The 23,165-nt window shown below is 40.1% G+C and overlaps 1 protein-coding gene across 2 annotated transcripts in view; it reads left to right on the top strand.

The window, feature by feature from the left end:
• The window catches only part of lpp (LIM domain containing preferred translocation partner in lipoma), a 259,259-nt gene that overhangs the window by 104,800 nt on the left and 131,294 nt on the right, over positions 1-23,165 (top strand). For both annotated transcript variants that reach the window (XM_074668419.1, XM_074668420.1), the window contains 2 exons: positions 2,937-3,037; positions 9,378-9,500. In XM_074668419.1, coding sequence (XP_074524520.1) covers positions 2,937-3,037; positions 9,378-9,500 — 224 coding nt within the window. The remainder of the gene's footprint in view (positions 1-2,936; positions 3,038-9,377; positions 9,501-23,165) is intronic.

The raw sequence follows: 23,165 nt of genomic DNA, 5'->3' as shown, positions 1-23,165 counted from the left end.
TTGATAAACAATGTGGCTAAAATGCTTGCATCTGTTAGCATGCTAACTCAGCAGACTAAAAAATCCTGGATTTCTTCAAACTGGATCCTTTCCAGCAATCTGTGGCAGGTGAGAGAAACGGTTAGTGGTTGCTACAAAGAAAGTTAAACTGTTAGCAGTGGTGATGATAGCAGCAGAGTTCCAAGTTTGAGAAGTTTGTCTCGTTTATTTTTTTAAAGGTGTTTCATCCTCGGAGCTCAAAGACAAAAGGGAGCTGAATGAGGACAGTTCAGTGTTAACTAAACCACAACAGGCATAGAAGAATCCATCACTGTGGAAAGCCAATTGCTGCAGGGGGAGTCGTGTCTTGCCCTGTCAGGGCTCTATATCCCATGTCTCCCAGCTCGCGGCTCCTAATCTCTAGCCAGACTCTTCTTCTCTGTTGTGCCCAAATGGTGGAATGAATTACCTAACTCTAAATGATCTGCAGAGTCCCTTTCTACTTTTAAGAGATGTCTGAAGACTCATTGGTTCAGGTAACACCTAAATTCTAAAGCTGACACGCTTCTCCTCTTGGTTCTCAGGGGTAAAATGAGTCAAAAGGTCTCAGACCCAGCTCTTAGTGAATTTTCAGCACTAATTACTGAATGTTGTTGAAGGTTGAAGTATATTGTTGCAGCAATTTATTGTGCTTAGTTAGCTAGATAATTCTACATTATTATAAAAAAAAAAAAAAAAAAAAAAAAAAAAAAAAAAAAAAAAAACAGCACTTAATGGCAGCACCTGCAGCCGAATAACTTGTAGCACTTTTGTTGCACTAACTAGGTTTTTCCTCTGTCTAAATTCTTGCTTGTGTTGTTCATTGCTTTGGACAAAAATGTCTGCTAAATGAAACTGTAGAACTGAACATAACTACTCACTAACCAAACATTAACCCTTACTCAGTTATTTGATCGGTCTGGTACAGTTTCATTTCTGTTCAGAACAAATCAAAGCTCCTCTGGATCATTGATCAAGCCAACAAAATAACCAGCCAAACCCAAACTCCACTTCCAGCCCTCTGTTGGCAGGCAGTTCCAGGGAAAGCCAGTCACATATCAAAGGATCCCCCTTACACAGTTTATTCCAGCTACTCCTGTCAGCTACAGAGCCCTGCTGACCAGGAGAAATACCTCTCAAAAACTCCTTCATCCCCACAGCTGTGAATAATTTCAACACATTTTACTGACCCAAACACTGCTGTTGGACCTTGTTCTTATACTTTTTTTTTTTTTGGAAAAGATGCTGTGTGTATGGTTGTTAGGTTGTTTGTATTTTATGCGTATGCTGAGCCATGCCTAAGACGATTTTCTGTCATAGCCCGAGGTTGCACTACATATTTTAACTGTCATTTTGACGGCCAGGGTCGTAAAAATTCTGTTGTGATAAAAAATAATCCGTCAATTAAAAAAATTGATGTTGATACCTATGAGTTATATATTTTAGCATGTAATCACAAAAGTGACTCAAATATGACTTGTAACATTCATTATGGAGTGCAATTATATTGCTTAGGAGTAGAGAGAGAAAATAATCAACAAATTGTAGAAAATAACAATGACACCAACCTTGCTGTCTAGAACTTTGTAAAGCAAAAAAAAAATCGATCTCACAGCATTTCTCACCAAGCGAGAGAGTGGCACAGGAGATCGGCAGCAGGTTATGCAACTTTGCCTCAGACAGCCATCTTCTCGCGTCTGTTTAGATTTTATGGAGGCTAAAGCTAAAGTACAGACTGGAATGACCACTGCTGCTTCAGTAAGCGTTGTAAAGTCTGGAAACATTTCACCCAAACCCTGGGGCATGCTGTCCCGTTGTGCGGGAGAGGCAGTCTCAGAGTCGTAGTGGTTACAGTTGCGCCCCAATGCATAAACTCCATTGATCTTAAGTGCGCTTAATTATGCACGCTCGCCACCAACTGGACAGGGGTCGACTGTAGGTGTAGTGTGTGATTAATGAATAATGGACTAGGTTGCTCTCTGGTTTTCTAATCTGTCAAAATGACGGGCAACCTTCAGATTTTTCTGTCATTGCTCAGAAAAAAATTGCAACCCCTGGTCATAGTAGACAAAGTTTTCTGGTTCTGGTTCTGATAACCTTGATGGTGCTCAGAGCTTGACAGTGAAAGGGACTCCAGACATATCCAGATCACACAGGTCACAAGTCATTTGGCCTCTGCCTGTTAACCCTGTGGCAAAAACTGTCCCTCATGTTAGCCTGCTGCTGAATCAGGAGGCTAACATAAAGGGAAGGGTCAAAGGGTCAAAGTTTTCCCTCCTGGTCTGGGATCAGAGAAGCAGTTTTCAATCAAGCAATAACAGATTGTAGCTGTGACTCAGTGCTACAGACAGACCAATCAGAATCAAGTGTTTCATGGAATAACTGTCAAAAAAACGTGTGAACTTTCACCAATGAAACGCTGTGTGTGTGTCACAGCTTCCACTTATAAAAGTATGTGGCTTATGTTAAACTGCTTAGTGTTGCATGTTTTTTGTTTTTGATGAACAAACATGGTTACACACACACACACACACACACACACACACACACACTCTCTCTCTCTCTCTCTCTCTCTCTCTCTCTCTCTCTCTCTCTCTGTCATCTGAGGAACATGACTGTGTAACCTACTGTTACCCCACAACATGAACTCCTGTCTCCACATTTACCTTTCAGTTCACCTGAGTCACTTTTTACTCTTCATGTTTATTCAGTATCTGCTGCTCTGTGCAGACGTCACACTCACTTTTTAAAATGTTAGAAAAAAACTTAAATTTTGTTAATGACTTTTTGTATTAATTGTTTTGGTGTTCCAGACTTTTGACAGTTTGAATGCAGGAAAAAAGAGGAAGTATTTGATGAGCCCTTTTTCTTTCTCTCTTTGTGTGTGTGTGTGTGTGTGTGTGTGTGCACCCCTCCAGACTACCCTCCCCCTCCACCACCTGCGGAAGACTCGACTGGTTTCCCTCCATCCTCGTGCTCCTACCCTCCTCCTCCTCCGATGAACTCATACGATTATCAGGTGAGGGGAAAAAAAATGTTGTTTTCAGTGTTCTTGGTTGCCAGTAACTCTCGAAGAGTCAGCTCAGAAAGCAGAGACAGCCCCGAGCTCTACACTGAGTTCATGTACCAAGTCCAGCAAAAACTGTCTGTCCATTTGAGCCGCAGCCAACTGCGGAGACGTCCAGCTGCAGCAGCCGCCTGGAGCCAGACACCCTGTAACTCAGGGACCCACACACAATCTTCATCTCTGAGCTCTCCTGCTGGAAGGATGGAAGGCTGACACCTATTGGTGAAGTCTGGTCACTTGTCTTTGCTTTGCCGGTCATAATACCCACAGGCATGTGCCCCTCCTGGGATTTCTGGCCTCTGTGCTCTGACTGAAGCCCTCAGCGCTTGACCCCTGCTGTGACATCCTCCGATCGCTTCACATTCTTCTGTCCTGTGATAGGAGGGAAAAAAAGCTCCCTCCTCAAGCTCTCCCTTTGATCCCAACCAGTTCCCTGCTTAAATGAAAGCTCTCTTTATGAGTTTGACTGTTGTATAATGTACAGGAGTTACGCAATGAGAGTAAATTTCCCCTCTTTGTGGAAGGAAAGTCAATAAATAACTGCATCCTGTCAATTGGATGTCATGACCTTAATGTCAAATACGGAGCTTCACGACTGGTTTATTCTGCACAGTGTGAGGACAATTACACAATTTTATCTCACAGGGGAAACACGAGGCTAAACCCAATAAGCACGGCTATTAACCACCGCCGGTTCTGAAGGAAGAGTCGCTGAAGCAGCGAGAAGTTTTCATATTCTTTGGAAAATTTCTCACGAGTTTTCATCAGATCATGATGTTGCATAAGTTCAACAGATATCCTTTTGTTACATTTCACTTTTCTCCAATTAGCAAAGGCTGTGCTGAAGTCAGACACTGAGCGGTCTTTCTTTGGCCACTAGGAACGTCACTCTGAAACCTGTACACACTACTTTCTACAAATCATCGGCGACATTCATCAACCTGCATTTGTCATGGCTGTGCAGGGTTCAGTTAAATCCTAAATGAGGAATAAGCCACCTGATTATGATGCTATCACAGGACAAGCTGTAAACTTTACACACAGTTTGAAATGACCCTCCAGAGCCAACCTCATATTTAGTTTTCACTGCTCAAAGAAAACCAACAAGGTAGTTGATTGTGTCTTTTAATGAGGTTGTGTTTACAGCGTTCACAGAATGAGAAACGCTCGTTTTGCTGGTATTCACGCTTTCCTGAGACATAATTCTCAAAGCTGTGCATTCTTGAGTTGTGACATGCCTGATGACCTTTTCAGAAACGCAGGAGGATTGTGATTTGTCAAAAGACTGTGTTGTTAAAGTGTACATGCACACAGTTTTATAAATCTGTCTAATTTTGTAAAAAAAAAAAAAAATCACTCCTTTGTTTTGAGCGTACATACAGCTTTAGCATTAGTTTCTTTGCACTGTTTCATAAAGAAGACTCCAGGTCACTTTTAATCATGAGGTGATATTTTCTGCTGTGTGAGGTGAAGGTTGTCACATGGTATGAAAAGTTGTGGACTTAATACTGTATTCAAACACTGTACCAGAAAAAAAAATGGAGGACAAGTCGAATCATAAGAAGACAACCCCCTCTTCCTCCTTGAAACTAAAGAACAGAATTTTAATTGGAAATAATTATGAAACAAACACATTAAAGGCTCTGTGAGGACTTCATCAGTGATGTTGAATTAGTGTGACTTTTATATATTTAAAAGCAAGGTCTGTCCTTTTTCTCTTCTGTGAGCGATTTCTTGGATTAGTTTCATAGTGATGTTGGACACTGGAGCTGGACTGTGAAAAAGAAAAAGGACAGAAGAGCAGAAGAAAGTTAAATCCAATCCATTACCTTTCAAAACAAAGTTACAGGGTGCTTCACAATAAAACACAATACACCCAAGATCATATAAATAAAACAATAGAACAATTCATAAAACAATATAAAAAAGGTCAATAAAAAGCAGTACCATTAAATTGGGTTTTAAGAAGAGATTTAAAAGATGATACCAAGTACAGCAGAAGAGCACAGGCTAAAACACGGGTTAAAGGGACTGTAAGGAGCTTCTAAGTGATCTTGAAAAAATCTCCCGTCTTGACATATGCCTGATCATAATCCACACTTTAAAATGAGATTATCTCCACCAAAGTATGTTATTCCTAAATGCTACTTCGTAGCTTCCTGGTCGGGTCGAGCAGGACCAGATTGATTACGGCACAGCAGTAATTCTGCAGTGGTCTGTTCAAACTTGAGTCTATCAATAAAATGAAGAGTGAGGTTACGTTTGCTCTGCTTGGTGAGGTTGGAGTTGGTAGATGGGCTCTGGTAGGACAGAACCAGGATCCACTAATTTCACGTCACAGACTCGTCTCAGGGCACCGGGCTGTGAGGAACACTAAACAGTCTGCTCACTTTCAGGACACTAAACTAAAAACTGAGTTTACAAAGTTTGATTGTTGACATGTTTCAAACAGCTCCACGCAACTACAAATAAAAACATGACCTCATTGCTTTGCATTCTGGAGAAAGCTGTCTTGAACAAAGAAAAGTAAAGCTAAAGACAGTTAATCCACTTCAAAACAAATACACGCCTTGGTAAGACTCATGTCTTGTGCTGTGTTCCATTTGTACTCAGGACTTAGAATGACGTCATCTCCGAGTTCAGCGTTCCAGTTTTCAAGTTGGAAAAACTTGCTTTTATCAGCAGTATTTCTCTATATAAACATTAAATAATGGGATATATATATACCATAGACTGTAAAAAAAAAATGGACGTCATCTTGCTCGGCTCGAAGTGAGGTCGCCACAAAATTGCTCCCCCTGGTGGCTGGCTGCAGCATAGGTAAAAAAACAGCTCTCCAGCCATTCCAGGTGAGCTTTGATCAAACTCTAACAAATAAATTCACCTTGTAGAAATGTTTCTTATGTCAGATTGTTGTGGTGATTTGAAGATATCATTTGGCTGCTTTGTACCCAAGTCCTCTTTGTTCTGAAAAGTTTAGTTCTTATGAGTTATACCAGGTCAAAAATGAGGTTTTACGTCACATTTAATAATGATTGACAGCTGCTGTTCTTGTGATTTTTTGGGGGGGATTGTAAAATATGTTGGGAGGTAGAGTCAGGAAGTGATTAGACTCTCCAGAGAGTCCCCTGTGGCGGGGGAATTTTGTCTTCAAAATTGTACAATAGTAAATGGCAGCCAAGCTGTCCACTCAGTATACAGTCTATGATATATACGGCTGATTTATTGCGACAAACACTATTCAGAGATTCGAAAATAAAAAGAATTTGACAGGAGCTTAATTACTGTTTACCCCCTAACTCGGAATTTCCTACCGGGAACTCAGGGGGTGGTGTGGGTGATCCGACTTATGGAAATTACAACGTGGGGGGGGCGTTCCAGCTGATCGTTCCCACTTGGAACTCAGAAATTCCAACTTCCAAGTACAAATGGAACGCAGCCAGGGCTTGACATTAACACCGGCCAACCGGCCAAATGCGGGTGGATTTCGGCAGTGGCTGGTAACACCGCCGCTCCCACTGGCCACTTTGGTGGGTTGAATTTCATCTCAAACATGGAGCAGAGAGACAAGCAAAAAGATGACTCTGATGATGAAAGGAAATTTAATTTACCTCTCCTTCATTGTCATTCTCATGAAAAAGAAATGATTTTCTGATTACAATCGTTAATAAATATTTGAGCAGACAGTGTCTCTTGCCGAGTTTTTATCAGTTCAATTAATCCCCTTTACCATTTTATTATAAGCAATAACAAACTGCTATTTCAACTACTATGTCTTAATAGACTGCATATTTTCATATGAAAGGAGCACAATGTTACACACAACTTTATCAGAGCTGAATACCTGATTAAGGACCTGTGGATTTTAACATTGATGTAGTCTTGTTTTGAGTGTGCATAGGGGTCATTTACATTTAAAGAGGTTGTAAGTCTTTTTTTAAGTAAACTTTAGCATGTCATCATCGGCTTTAATCATATTGAACATAATTATCCAACAAATTGTGGTCAGTGAAAATACTGAGTGGCCAGTAACTCAGAATTACCACTAGCCACAGTGGCTGGTGAGCAAAAAAGTTAATGTCAAGCCCTGAATGCAGCATTTATAACAGTTGGTGATGGTGCTCATGGGAAATTGAGTTTTTTAACCCCAGAAAAACAGGACAGATTCACAGGTGAGGTGCCACTGAAATCAACGTCCAACAAATAGTCCTCACTGTGCCTTTAAATGTTTTTTTTTTCCTTTTCAAACAAATCAAAGTTATCACATGTATAATAATACACATGAATATAAAGAATAAAAACGTTGTAACCTGCAGTCTGAGGGATGCTTGACATCTCTGCTTAAGGTCAAACATTTACTCTGTTTTATAGACTATCCTATCACAGTTTTTATGACATCAGCGCCACACACAGTGACACATTTCTCAGCTGTTTGTTGTTTCATGTTTCTGCTGCATTGATAATTGATTTCCTATAAATGCGTCATAACTCTGGTGAACTCCTTCTGAGCAGCTTTCTTCACGGTGTCACTCCATCTTTCATCCCGCTGGCACAGTGAGTCAGAGCTGACCTCAGATATGAGGGGTACACCGGCTTTACAGACGAGTGGAGACGTTTGTTGACGAGTTTTCATCAACTCTGATTATAAAATGATCCAACTGAATTTCTATGAAGAAAACTTTCTTTTAAATATAGTCTGTACAGTTATGATTAAAATATCAAACTTTTAAAAATATCATCTATAGAATCACAGGTCAGCTACCATCTTTACAGAGTCTACATTCAAAGGAAAATCAGCGATAAGTGTTTAAACTCTGTCCTTTTATCTGCTGTCATCGTGTCTTTTCTTTTGCAAAGCACAACAAGAATTCTCAGGTCAGAAAAAATGTCAGGAGTCCTTGTCCTGTAGTCAGAGAAGGACGCTGTGCTTGTTCATAAAAAGAAGACAGGTATCAAACAGAGTGTCTCTGTGTCTCTCTGAGCTTCGGTGGAGAGCGTGAACACACTCAGTGAGTAAATCGGAGATGAAGTGGTGTTTCCTCTGAAGAAGGCAGAAATCTTCCCTTCAGACGTCTGGTTTGTGATGCGTTAATGCGGGAACCTTTAGCAGAAGCCGCTCGTTCTCATCAGGACCGCTTTATGACGCTCTGCACGCCAACCATCTCAAAGTCTGCAATGTTTCCTTTCATCCTCCTCGTTATCACCGTTAAACAAGTTTGCCTGTTTCTCTCTGTGTTGATTTGAGACAAGCCATTAGTGTTTTGCTTTGTTTACCCCCCGCTCGTGATTGCCTTAGATGTTTTTAAGCAGCGGCTCGGCTCCAAATGGAGGCAAGCCCTGCCTGTAATAGATTGTGACAGGTAATCCAAACACATAACATTAGAATAAGAAGCAGTCACTGATCCAGCCAACTCAAAAAGCCCCCGCAGGCAAATTGCAAGAAGTCTTCTTGCAGTTGCAGCATAGTTCAGAAGACTAAAAATAAATCCGTCATTCCGTGGAGAAATTCCCGGGAATTTTTGTAGAAAACCCAGTGTCACTAATGGTCAAATCACTTTCACCACTTTCCAGATTTCTCAGCACCAGTTTCCACTTTATTTTCTAAGATTTTAGTTTGGTTCCTGAGATTTTAAAGCTGGGTTTCCTCTGAGGTGAAACTAAAAATCTGTGGATGAATAAATCAGTGGGGGCTCAGAGTGCTGAAGTGATCCTGTTACTGACGCTTTCAAGCCTCCTCTGACAATAAACTCGTTAAATAAAAATCGCACCAATGCTTATCATCTTTTATGGAGAAGCTTTTTAAAAGTGGAATAAAAAATATCTGACTTTAATTTTAAAAAAATTGACCTTTTTGTTTGAAATCCTGCTGAAAGAGATTGTGATGAATAATGCATGAAGAATAAGATACTGTAAATCCAAGTGCGCTGAAAAGCAGGAGGTGAATAGTGCACTGCGTTATGAAAGTTGTCTCTCAGACAATACATCGCTTCTTCTTTCTCAGAGCGTTTCTCTCACAGAGAAGTCTGTGCTCTTGATGTGTGGCTTTCAAAAGGATTGTCTGAGGTCAAGGTGAAACGTGAACTCAGAAACTGTAATGCAAAGAGAAAGAAGTGTAAAAGAAGAAAAAAGCTGGAGAGAATGTCTGCGAGCTCCTCCGAGTCAGAAATACTCCTCATTGATGATTATCTGTCCTCAACTTTGGAGTGCAACAAAAATAAGAAGCACTAAACTTGAGGTGTCATGGCGGGCTGTTTCCACTAAGTTTCCTCTCTGCTTTCTTCACGTGCTGCAGATGAAAGGCCCAGAGAAGACCCTGGAGGAGAGACGCTCCAGCCTGGACGCAGAGATCGACTCCCTCACCAGCATCCTGGCTGACCTGGAGAGCAGCTCGCCGTACAAACCACGAGCAACACAAGTAGGAGAGCAACACACCTTCACGCCTGTGTGCACACACACACACACACACACACACACACACACACACACACACACACACACACACACACACACAATGGGCCTCTTTCTTTCTTTCTTTGGTGGATTTTTCTTTAAAAGCCTTTAAGCAGTTTTTAGAAGATTCTGGCTCCAAAGTTTTCTTAACTAGAATTGATTTATAAGACCAAAACCACAAACACTCAAAAGCCGACTGAGGCACGTATTACGGCTTATACTCCAGAGTAATTATTGACCACTGTGTTTTCCCTTTATTCTTCACCCTGCACTTAGTTGATTATGGGATCTATCACATGTTATAGTATCATAAACAAGAAGAAACACAGAGGGAAAAATCAGCTGGCTGACTGTTTTTGATACACTGATGTAGATAAAAACCGGACTTAAAGGAAACAGTTAAAACTCTGACATGAGCTGCTGAAACTTTTGGTCATTTTATAAGAAAAGGGTGCGGTAAAGTCAACAATCTGTCTGTTTTGGCTCATCTCTGGTTAAATTTTAGCTTTTCAAGACTGAGTCGCAAAAAATCTTTGTACTATTGGCCATTATTTTCTAAAACCAATACATACAGGCATATTGCAATTTTCTGGTTGATCACCGATCTTTAAAAAGCCTGACCTGCTGATACCGCTTTATAACTGACAGCATATACCTTCAATGTTCCAATCTTATTCTATTGAAAATCTTTGAAGAATGCCTGTGAAACAATAAAAACTATATTTTAACTTAAACAACCAATAAAAGTGTCCTGAGTTTTAGGTCTCAGAGCAAAAAAGCAACAATGGCTGGCTGTCAGACCTTCCTGGAGGAATATAAGATCAGTTTCATATGTAAGGATGGGCCGATCACTGATCACCCAAAAGTAAGGAAATCTGCACCGATCTGATCGATTGGTGCATGTCTAATTGCAAGCATTCCCAGAGAAAAAGCAAACCGCAACCTGAAAAAAAAAAAAAAAAACAGATGTGAGAAGTGGGCAGCATTGCTTCCTCTTTTCCTGTGATTTTTTTCTTTTATTTCTCTTCAGATATAAAATCTAAATATTTGATTTCACTAAATCAGGTGCAGGTCATTTTCTGATGACACTGTTGTTGAGTCTGTGGTACATCAGATCTATCCTCTGTTCACATTTCTAAATTCATTTCATTTATTAATTTATTCTGTACATGTAAAAGCATATTCACAAACAAACAAACGTACAAAAAAGATTCACACCTTATGCCATGAACAGAATAGAGCAGGGAGAAGATTAAATCTTGTTTTGCCTGCCCCTTATTTAAAAAAAAAAAAAAAAAAGTACATTTCTGGATGATTTGTCCATTTACAATCACTGAATTAGTACCAGGCCAATGTAACACAAATCTGACAATTCAGTCTTTTCTTCCTCAGGAATAAGAAGGAAAATATAACTTAAAATTTGTTCTCATACATTTTCTGAAACTGAAATATTTGATCCCAGCTCTTTAAATCAATCATTGTTTAAATAACCCCACAACTTAACACCAGTTATGGAAATGAACTTCTGTTTTCAAGTTGTCTTTGCAACCATGATCAAACCTTAAAGAAAAAAAAAGTCAGACACTTTTTCAATATTAGCTCCATCTATGGATGAAGAAATGTTACAATCTGTTTTCAGTTTGTACATACCAAACTTACTTTCATTCAAATTTAAGGAGAATGTATTTTTTTTAACCCATACTTTTAATTTAACCATTTCATTTACAATAATTCCTGTTAGAGTTTTTAACTCATGTCCTAAGCAAAAAACAAGTTTGTATCATCAGTAAATGAAACAAACTGCAGTATCATTTGTCATTAATCTTCAATAAGTCGAATCTGTTTCTTTGTTGTTCACTTTGCAGAGCTGAAAAGTGTTGACACTCACACACAGCTCTTACAGAACTTAAATCTTTCACACTAACATGTCTCCCTACTTCTCCTTTAAGTCCTGTGTGATTTGAGTGTTTGTGCGTATGCCGCTGTAGTCTCATGTCCTTTTATGGGCATTGGATGGGTGTTATCCTCAGGAAACCTGGCATGAGCTGTAAGAGTACACGGTGTTCATCATTTTAAGAACACAGGTGCAGACAGATCTGCAGGTTAAGTCTGTGTTCACCTTCAGTGTGAAACTCTCTGAGGAACAAACATAACTCAAGGTGTATAAATACCAGAGCTGAAACTGAACCTGTGTTGTATATGTAGTTGTAATTGTGTCTCTACATTGTTAGCAGTCAAAGTAAAGTGCAGTTAAAGATGTCCTGTGGAGTAAATGACATACATGAGAGGGAAAAGTAGACGTATTATACTTTTTTTTTAATATAACTTGAAGTAGCAAGTTTTGGATTGAGACCAAATGTTTGATACTGGTGCCAGTGTCAGATTTCATTTTCTCCTGTAGATGTTACAAAAACCTGATTCTGGACATCTTGAACTGATAGTGAACACGTGGACTTTATTTTTACATCAAAGTTTTTTTTCATAGTCCTATTAACTCTTTAAACTCAGACTTTGAGGACAGAAAGAACGCCCCTGCACGTTATGTCCTTAAGCTCTTTGGCCAGATTCATAATTTAAATACACACGCTTTTGTTTTTAAATTTTTTATTGTGCCCAAACACACACAGCAATCCACTGTTTCCCAAGAAAACAAAAGTAAACACAGAGGTGAACTATCAAGGGTGAGGTTCTTTTTAGTGCTTTTAGTTTCAGGAACTAGAAATCCACTATTACTCGTCCAGGAGTTTAATGGCTCCTGTGGTCCGTTGTTTCCGTTTTTACCAAAGTAAAAAAGTCAGTGAAGATTATGCAAACCAGATCAGTGACATATAAATGAAAGAAATAAACGTAATTGCAACACACCACCAGACCAGTAGAGGGCAGTAAGTCGGCGACAAAGTCTATTTCTCAGTTACGATGCCATAGAAAGTAAAAACTGTCGGGTGTAGCTATGTGCAACACTGCAGTTAGTCTGTTTGAAAAGAGACAAGAACTTGAGACAAAGCTGACACAGGCTGAAACTGTTTCAGAAATCCCTGTGATAGACACCAACGTTCAATCCTAGTGTCTCTGGACACTAAGATTGGTGTGATTTGCTTTTCTTGCAATTTGATTGTATTATGGTTTTTGGGACACTGATTCAGTTGAAATTGTGATTTTTGATATTTACAATTTTTACGATTTTTAGTTTGCTTTATTTACTCCAGACCATATGAAAAAGTCACATTATATCAGGAGCCATATTTCCCCAGAAAATGCTCATCTCGTGTGTTAGAGAAACATTTCACCCTCTGCTGGAGAAAAGTGGTTTTTCCAGTCCAGTTTATAAACAAAGACTGAAATGAAGAATTTGATTTTGAAAAAAAAATATCAATTTTTTGACAAAGAATCCAGATTTTGATATTGCCAAACAAAAAATCAATTTAATTTTGTAAGTTTTTTTCTCCCTCCCCTACTGGACACACATATGTATGTAAATAAAACTAAACTAGGACTTCTTATGTGTTGTGATTAGCGGTTGTAAACTGGATATCAACTGACATGTTTAGCTGAAGGTCTCCAGTTTACAGGGTCCCTCTTTTTTTACCGCAACACCATGAGGCGCAGATGGCCTAGTGCAGGGGTGGCCAACCAGTCAGGAACCAAGAGCCACAAAAAAGACTGTGGTACTATAGAGAGCCACGTCACACACAGGGTCTTACAAACACACTTCCTCTCACGCATAAACAAAATGACACAAAATGGAAATAAATACATTTCCAATTTTCAAAGCGAGATTTATTATGTTTGTTAGTGTGTTTAAATTTGTACTAGAAAAGAGAAACTGAAACTTAAAGGCAGGGTTGGCAGTCCTGAAAAACTAGCATGAATTTGAATGTAGCATCTCGTCAGGATTCCTCCTAGCCTTTCCTCCCCCTCCCCTGGGCTCCCTCAAAGCAACGCCCCCACTCACATGCACGGGCGCTGCTGATTCGCAGCTATGATTGTGAATGACTGAAAGACGGACTCAGCACATCATTTTATGTTTTGCACTACATAGAGTCAGGTCTCATTTAGAGGTAAGGAAACACCAAAACGTTAAAATGTAAAGCTAAAAAAACAATAAACAAATGTGGCTTTTGTCAGTACTCGCGACTGCCATGCTAGAATCATCCACTTTTATCATATTGTCATTCCCACTCTCAATCTGTTACCATCTCTATCCACTGTCCTATCCTCTATGATTAAAGGCATGAAAAGCCAAAAAAATAACTCTAGAAAAAAAAAAAAAAAAAAACTGTAACACCTGGAGCTGACAGAGACACATTCACACCATCAGGCTCAAAGAAAACCACTGTTTAGGAGTTATTAAGCCAAGTCGATCACAGCTGGGGGTCATCTTATCGTGGTCTGAGGGAAGGGTAAATAAAAACACTGATGGTGCTTCACCAATCAGAAAAGTTTAGCTTGCAGGCTCCACCCCTCAAAGCCCCTGACATCCCTGCCGTCTCAAGGTTATGATCGGTTACCCTGGAATATGACTGCTGGAGCTGGGATCAAACCCTAGATCAGCGGTCCCTAACCTTTTTCATGCCACAGACCGGCTTAATGTCAGACAATATTTTCACGGACCGGCTATTCTTCTGTCTCCTCGCTGGCTCTTGTAGCCTGCCTAAAGAAATTTTCCAAAGATATTTGTATTTTTGTCTGTTTGCTAGTTTAGGGGGTTTGGCGTCAAGAATGAGTCATGACATGGGTATGACAGAGGTATCCGGTCATTTTGCAAAAATAAAATATTGTTCAGAATCAGATAATAAATCAAACTGAGATAATGTATGTTGAGTATTTTTTATGTGTGGCCGGTACCAATTGGCCCTAGGACCAGTTGCGGTCCACAGCCCGGGGATTGGGGACCACTGCCCTAGAGCTTCAAATTGAGGGATGATGACTCTACCAGTGAGCCACAGCAGCCCATCAGAGCTTTTATATCTGATATCTTTAGTATTTTCCTGATAATCTGAGAGTACTTAAACTCTAAGACTTCTCTGGGATGTGTAAATTTACCCATGTGTTTTCCTCCTTCTCTGCTTTAGTTTAAAATGACTTATTAACTTAAAGCATCATCTCTGAGCTTTAAAGCAGCTCTGCAGTGTGAGGGCAGCTGTGTAGACTGAAAATAACTGAATCCTTCTTATTATTGATCCCAGATGACTTTCTGCTGCCAACGATGTTTCTGCGTGACACCCGGCCTTAGCACTGCAAGTATTAGAGATGTTTTGCCGTCGAGACAAAATGAGTCGTGACCTATATCATTAGTTGATATTAAACGATATTAAGAGCAACTTGTAAAAGTCAAAGCCTTGGGCAGTTCACTAAATTGTTTGACACACAATAAATGTAGGACAGACGCATAAAAAAAATGGAGCCAATTGTGTTTGGAGCGGCGAGGCTCTCACTGGGGCTTTAAACAGCACGCAGATCATTCCTCCAGTGAGAGGTTCGAGAAATAATGTTTTACCTGAAAGGTTTGTTCCCTGTGAGGGGAGAGGAGCGTCCTGAAGGTATTACTGCTTTTATTCTGTGAGTTATTTACTGTGTAGCAGCCGTGTCTACATGCTGTCTGCTTCATTTATTCATTAAAGGATGTATACGAAAGGCTGAAACAGGGTTAAGATGATAAATTATTGACCAAGTATTCGTTTAACCGCAGATGAGGCTTCTGCCCTCTTACAAGACGAGCACATTTACACTCTCTGACCTGTTATGTCAGCGTGTGTTAGAAAGTGATTCCCATATGGAGGGAAACAAAAGCTTCTTTCTTTTATTGCCCTCCTGCCGGTGTTCATCCTCTTTTTCTCTGACTGGAGGAATGCTCGTCTGGGGTGCAGCATTTTGGGAATAAGCCGCTTTTGAAACATGGTATTTTGGTGGAAGTGTGCAGCTTGAAGTGCTCATGTCCGTTGGTTTTGGTGACCCCTGGCTCCCTGGTTAGAGGGAGTAAAATGGCTGCTCTCCACACAAAGTGAGAATTATTGCACCACACAGGGGAAACATGGCGGATACAGGGTGAGGAGAAGGGAACCGTGTGGTTCTTTAATGATACGTTTTGAAGCAAAGTGAGTTCAATCTGACTGAATGATTTCTAGCATGTGTATTGTTGCGGGGAGCTGGTGTGTTCATGGCTGCTGATGTTAAACAGGAGGCTGTGATAACATGAGATTATGTTCTCATCAAACATGATGACTTCCCCTTTTTTCATCAGTCAAACAGTTTGTAGTAAAATAAGCTGATCCAGAGCTGACCCACACTGTGCACAGAGCAGGGACCTTCAGAGAAACATGTGGGGTCTCCATAAGCCCTGTTTTGTTTAGATCAGTATGGTTTGGTATGGGCTGGCTCAGTTAATTCTGGTCCTGTCCCTGTTTCCACAGCCATCCGTGCCCTCTCGCGGTACGGGGCGTATAAGCCTGAATCTGATAGCCGCATCATTTAAATGACAGTGTGATGCCATAGCAGCGCAACACAGTGTACCCTGCTAATAAATCCAACGAAGAAGAAAAATGCAACACAGTAAACAAAGAGTAAATATTGGAGACATCCAGAATTTTGACTTCTTTGTGATTTTCATGTGGCTCTTTGTTACAAAGAGCAATCAAAGTGCAGGTGCCAGCTGCATGCTGGCTTGTGCAGATGCATTCTGGCTTATGTACATATGACAACTGGTGTGAAATGGGCAGGAAAAAAAATTGAAATTTGAAAATTCACCCAAAAAGTGGGTTTAAGTATGATATAGATTGACAAAGACAAAAGCTATGGACATTTTTCTATAATTTTTGTGTCTTTTAGTTAGATTTTTAAACTCACAATACAGTTTGAATTTTTTTTGTTTTGTTTTGTTTTGTTTTGTTTTTTTTCTCCGTAAAGCCTCCTTTTTGTTTTTATTGTTTGTAATGTTTTGTAAAACTTTTGTAATGTTTCGTTTACTACAATAACCCTGATCCAGACATGCATTAGCATTTTGGGGTTGAGGGGGGGCTGGAGCCTACCCCAGCTGTCATTGGGTGCTAGGTGGAACACACACCACAGAACAGGTCACCAGCCTATCACAGGGCTCACACTTAGAGACAAACAACCATTCACACACACACACACACACACACACACACACACACACACACACACACACACACACACACACACACACACACACACACACACACACACACACACACACACACACACTTAGACATGTTATGATGATAGACATGTTAATAAATATCTCACACACTCTTTTATAACTTCCCCTGGTGACAGGCAGAAGTATGTTGTAAAGCCCGCCTCCTCCTTTATACCAGACTGGACATGGACAAACAGCAGACCTGATCCTGAAATGAATCAAACGGAGAAGCTGCAGTTCCTCAAGTGTCCACTTGAGGTTTGCTGCAAAGCCCCCGAAGTAAATAAACACCTGTTCTACAAAGACTATCTTAACTGAAATTAACATGTTTTCAGCTTGGAGGTAAAGATAATTTTGGTGTTAATAGCTCTTCTCTCCCTAACTGCATACTGTGCAAGCTTCAAAGATAATTAGGTCACAAGTTTCGTAGGATAAGGAATCCAGCTGACAGGGTGAGCACACTGGCTGTTAGTCAGACCAATCTAGGCCTCATGCTTTGTCCAATAAGGCTTTGCTCACACTGTAGCGTAGAGCTGAAACGATTCCTCGAATGATTCAAGGTACTCGATTACAAAAAATACTTGAGTAATTTTCTCCGCCTCGAGGAATCGAGACATTTGGAGACTAATGGGTCATTCTACGAAACGGGTGCCATTTGGGTCCGCAACATTTGATGAGATGTACAAGGCACAAAAAATGTGTCAAAGTGTGTTTACAAATTTTGGAGCTACCAAAGCAAGTGCTCATATTGACATGCCGTATCAGAAAATTCTATTTCTTAAAGAGAAAAATTTTCATTCCAAAAATAACTGCTCTTTAACCAAACAAAAATGTATTTTATTCGATTACTCGATTTATCGATGGGATATTCAGTAGAATATTCGAATACTAAAATATTCGATAGCTGCAGCCCTACTGTAGTTAACAGATTTTTTGGAATGAGACAGTGGTCTGAACAGCCAGGTCACATTAAAAGCTGCTTTGATGTCATTCTGAAGCAGAACTCGCACTCAATGAACACAAACATGAAAGAAAGCGCAGATGCACATGGAGATGGGAGGGGTGGCGAGAGGAGCGCACACAGAAAAGTAAAAGTGAAACTGAAGCATTACTTTGTGTTTCTTGTTGTGAAGAACTGGGAAGAGAACAGGCGGGGATCATACAGGCAGCAAAGCAAGTCCAAAGTGACTTCTAGTGACTGGCTCTAAATCTTTGCTTCAGAAATCAGTGGGTGATGTCACTGAAATGTCCATTTTTTTATAGCCTGTGGACATGGGTCACCTGAAAACCCCAAAACATGCCAGTTAACTTTTTCTCAAACAGGCTTTCTGTCATTGTGAATAAACACAGCATCAGTAGGCTACTGGAAATGCACAGAGGCTCTCTCTCTCTCACACACACACACACGCACATATGGCATAGAAAGAGGAACATGTTTTCAGGATTTTCAGCCTCCAGCTGCTGAACACATGGCTTTTTCTTACATTCTGCACCTTTGCTATAAAAATGTGGGCTGTATTAGCACAGCAGTTTGAAAGCTTTTGTCAACATGACTTTAAAAATTGATGTGCACCTGTGCCTCTGTGTGAGAGCCCAGCTGGCCGGTGATTGGCCGAGCAGCCGTGCTAAGTAATGTATGGCTGGTGTGGTGCTTTTACCTGTCAGGGTCAGAGTCGCAGCGTGTTTATTTTTATCATGACCTGCTGCAAGCTTCTGGATGTATGGCTGGGGATCCGCACCACCTGTGTCCCCGCTGAGTACACATACATGCTCCAGCATGTTTTAGTCATGAAGTGTTATGTATCAGATATTTTGTTGACTTAACCCTCTTTCTGCAGAGCCAGGCTGCTTCTCTCACAGATTTTACAGCAGGTTTAATATTTTCATTTAAGTGTTTTCCCCTCAGTATTGTGAGTGTATGCAAACACAAACACTGTTACTCTCTCCTCATCTGATGCTGATTCTGGCTGATTAACTCTGGTTGACCTTTAACCCTCGCCCAGCTGCTCCTGTCAGTCTGTGCCCAGCTTCCTCCAGTGCTTTGTGCTGAAACACAACATGTCCACGTCCCGTGTTGTGCTCCAGGTTTCGTGCTCCAGCTTTGGCACAGCAATCTTCCACTTGTACAAGCAAAGAGTAACCAGCGCCTCTGATTTACAGCTTTCTGCACTCAAGCAATTACAGCGCCAGCTCCCCAAAATCAATAGGCCACCCCACGCTCTCTTCAAGGGGAGGATTTCTCCTCCCATGTTAAATCTGGAATCAGCAAAGGGACCTTATGTGTGCTTTGCCTTCCAGATGAAATCGAAATGGACGTTGCTGCTCATTCATAAAAATCTAAGTAGCATTCCTGCAAACATTGAGCCAGCACCAATGCCTCACAGACATCAAAACAATTTTGTTTGCTTTGCCTGGTATCCTCTGTGGCATAACAGTGGGTAATGAAATGTGATCATTATATAATTCCCATTTGTTCTCTCTCCACTTGTATCTAACGTGCCATTTGTTATTTGACACAGTCAGCTAAGTCTGTGTTACAGTTTGTTAGCTTCATCCTGCGACAGCAACAATTAAGGCAGACCTGATAATAACATCACGCTCTTTATTCTTTTATGAGCTTTTGTTATTTCCAGTCACACCTGGTTTAAATCAAGACGTGTTTGGATGGTTTTGAATCATAATGATGAAAAAAGGTAATGCTTATTAGTGAAGGTATATGCTGAGATGACAGCTTTGATCTATTTTGGTCATTTCATTGGTGACAGAGAAAAATACAAGCAGAGCAACATGCAGCTTAATGTGTCAACATGAGTTTAAAACATAACCTTTATATCTTCAGCCACCAGGCTACATATGTGTATATCTTTTAACACTGCATACACTCACTTCAGTGATGCTTGAGTGATTGATGAGCTCTGGAGAGATTCTGCTGCCACATTCAACAGATAGAAAACTAACTCCTGTTTGAGGCCTTGTTGTTGTGTTAAGATCATAATCCTAGTTCCAGCGAAATCCAAACCTGGGTCAGTTAGGCAGAATGAGATCATAGTGTTTGCACACTTAAGTAGTCGTAGTCTATGAGAGAGTATGTACAAGAATCGTCAGAGTTTTTTTTTTTTTTTACTGTTGGATAGATGGAAGAAAAGGGAACCTTGAACTCAATCAGTCAGCTTTTCCTTGTATGTTCTTTTGAACAGGATCCTGTACTGTGAACTGTAGTGTTAAAGCTCCTCGGGGATCTTTTTAAAGATATTTTACTGGCTAAGTAAAAGACAGAGCAAACTGGACAGTGGATAAGGCAGGAAATATTGGACTGAGGAGTGTCGGTGGGAATAAGGTCTGATTTGAACCAGCTGCTTGCTATAATCAATACAAACCAAAAGTAAAAATCAAAAATAATGTTTGAAACAGCAGATTCTGTTGAGTTTCTACTGTGCACTTTACAATCAAGGCAATCAAAGTTGTTCCTGCTGTGAATGCCTCAAAAATAGAAATTTCTCTCAGTCGTCAAGAGTGTTGCAATGTATTATACTGTATCCTATAGCCAGTGGTGTGCGGTCAGGGGAGGCAGGGGAGGCAGTGCCTCCCCTAGGCTAACAAAAAAAAATATTTTTTTTTTTGTAAGTGCAGACGTTTAATAGAGTATACCGGAGGTGCCTAGCCTGTGTTCTTGTGTTGTTGAAAAACAGGCTATTTTTGTTCATATTTTGCTCTTGCTCCTTTGATGTAAATCCTGTAGAAATGCAGGTGAACGTATGTTTCGGGTTTGGTTTAGCATTTCGTCATGTTATCTCCGGGACTTCAGTCTGTCTCCGAACCGTAGATGGGAAACCTGATTAACATGTATTTACTTGGCTCGTTGCTGGTAACCTAGGAGTCCAGGCCAAAGCGAGGGAAAAGACTAAAGAGGAGGAAAAAAAGGTGCACCTTGGTGCAAAACCGCACATTTATTGAGAAAACAAAGACCAAAATACTGTACTCCCGCCCCACACACACACACACACCATGCGTGCACTCAGACCGTCTCTCCTTCTGCTATGTCACACGCTCGCACACGCTCGCACACACACACAAACACACACACACACACACACACACACACACACACACACACACACACACACACACACACACACACACACACACACACACACACACACCACATACTGTCACCGCGTTAAAGGGGCAGGGCTGGCCAGAAACACTTTGTATTAGCAAATGTGAGCAGTGCACCGTATATAAAACACACACATATAGAAATTTCAACTTTAGCTGGCTGCCTGCCTCCCTCGTCATGGACCTCACCGCACGTTACTGCCTATAGCAACCTATCTATATCTATATCTATACTATATCATGTTGCATTGTATTGTATCATATCATAAAATATCATATCTTATTGTATCAAATCATTTCATATCATATCATATCAAATCAGATCATATCATATCATATCATATCATATCATATCATATCATATCATATCATATCATATCATATCATATCATATCATATCATATCATATCATATCATATCATATCATATCATATCATATCATATCATATCATATCACCAGGAAGGGTATTGATAACCAGTTCCTGTTTAGTAATGAATTGAAATGGTTTGATACATTAAGAGTGTCATTTATAATTAATCGTCTCTTAAACTCAATAATGTTGTTGAAAACCTGTAAAGCATAGTTTTTTGTACACAGAAAATCAAGTGGAGCAACTGATTAGGGAATTCATAAAGAATTTAATCCATAAGCAGAATCAGTGATGGCAATATTATCAATAAAATCTTATCAATACCTATTCCTTAATGCACTGCATCCTATTGCATTTTATTGAATCCTATCATATTGCATAGAATTGTAATGCTCTTAATTGTATTGTATGTATCACGTGTCACAGGCCATCAGTATTGTATCAAATTGTGTCGTGCAGTCCTGTATCTTTATATGATCGTTTCGCAACTAGTCATTCTTCACAGTGCTGAAACATGATACAAACGTCAGAGCAGGTTATGTCTCACATCCTGAAATATCACGTCATATCCTGTCATATTGTGTCATAACGTGTCATATTGCATTGCATCATAAATAACATTTTTTTTGTATCATGTCATATTGTATTGCATAGAGCTGTATTTCTGTGTAGAGTATTGTATGACTTGGCATTACATTATGCTTCATATTGTATCGTTATGGTGAAGCTGAATTATTCTTATGTGAATATCCTGCAGTTAAACCCTTATCACAACGGTGCTTTATCATACTATAAACAGCACTCAAGGCCATGCATCACATCCCGTAGTATTATGTCATGCCCTATCATATTTTATTGTATGATATCATGTTAAATACTTGCGCTCTTTTTCAGATTCTGTTTGAGAATCTATTAATGTTTTTTTGTCTGGTTTCTGTGTTTGAAGAGAGACAGTGTGTGTTCATGCTAAATCCCTCAAGTGTGCTGCAGTGCAATCTGAGCCCAACCAGCCCTGCTAACATGCAGCGTTGGCCTGTCTAAGCACATCAGATCTGTTGTGGGAGAGTTAACAAGGAGGCCAGGATGAGTGTCAAAATAGCACTCACATCAAGAGCTGGAGCCGCAAAGCTGCGTGGTGGAGGCCAGAGAAGCTTTGGCCATGGTGACCTCGAATACACACTGACCACTGATTCATTTCTAGTGATCAGACACAACAAAATCACTCTAACACTGAATGAAACAACATCTGGCTCTATATGTTTCAAATGATATAAAGAATTTAAAGATCAGGGTGAGTGTTTATTTTGACACGTGAAACAAACCTTTAGGTCAGTTTTAGCAACATATAGCCTCAGTACAGCCTTCAGAGCCTGTAGAGTCCATCAGTGGAACAAAGAGGAAATACAATGAGACCTTTACATATGAATGTGTCACAATGTTTAAATCTTCCTGCACTGCATTGGTTTGACTTCTGGATAACTACTCAACAACAACAACAAAAAGATAAATAAGTAGTTTTAGAACAACAGCTGTTGTAAGTGGCTAACACTGCTATAATGATCTACTTATCTGTTTACCTGGAGTCCCCTGGTCCAGGACTACACCCACCATCACTCTCCTCATGCTCCTACAAAAGCATATTAAGTCACTAGCCAGACTCTTCTCTGTTTTCCTCCAGTGGTGGGATAAACACTTCCTCCATGTTTTATCTGCACGGTCCCTTTCTATCTTAAAGAAAAAGCTTAAGACCCAGCTCACTCTGAGGGGAACACCTGCACACTTACACAAGTCTATCCTTCTAACCTCCAGACCAGGGGGAATACAACTTTTAATTTCACAGGAGCTATTTTACCTGGGCTCACTTAGATTAAAGTCATTCAGGGGCCACTAAATCTACTTTATCTTCACAGTAAAGACCATTAAGTGTATAAAATTCAATTCATAGTGAAAATCTAGAGAAAAATCTTCTTAACCAGACCATAAGTTT

The sequence above is a fragment of the Halichoeres trimaculatus genome, unplaced genomic scaffold (assembly GCF_033239565.1).
Source record: "Halichoeres trimaculatus isolate MK-OKI-2021-1 unplaced genomic scaffold, fHalTri1.1 fHalTri1_scaffold_4, whole genome shotgun sequence".
NCBI lineage: Eukaryota > Metazoa > Chordata > Actinopteri > Labriformes > Labridae > Halichoeres > Halichoeres trimaculatus.
The sequence above is the reverse complement of the archived record's forward strand: the minus strand, read 5'-3'. Positions and strand labels throughout refer to the sequence as shown.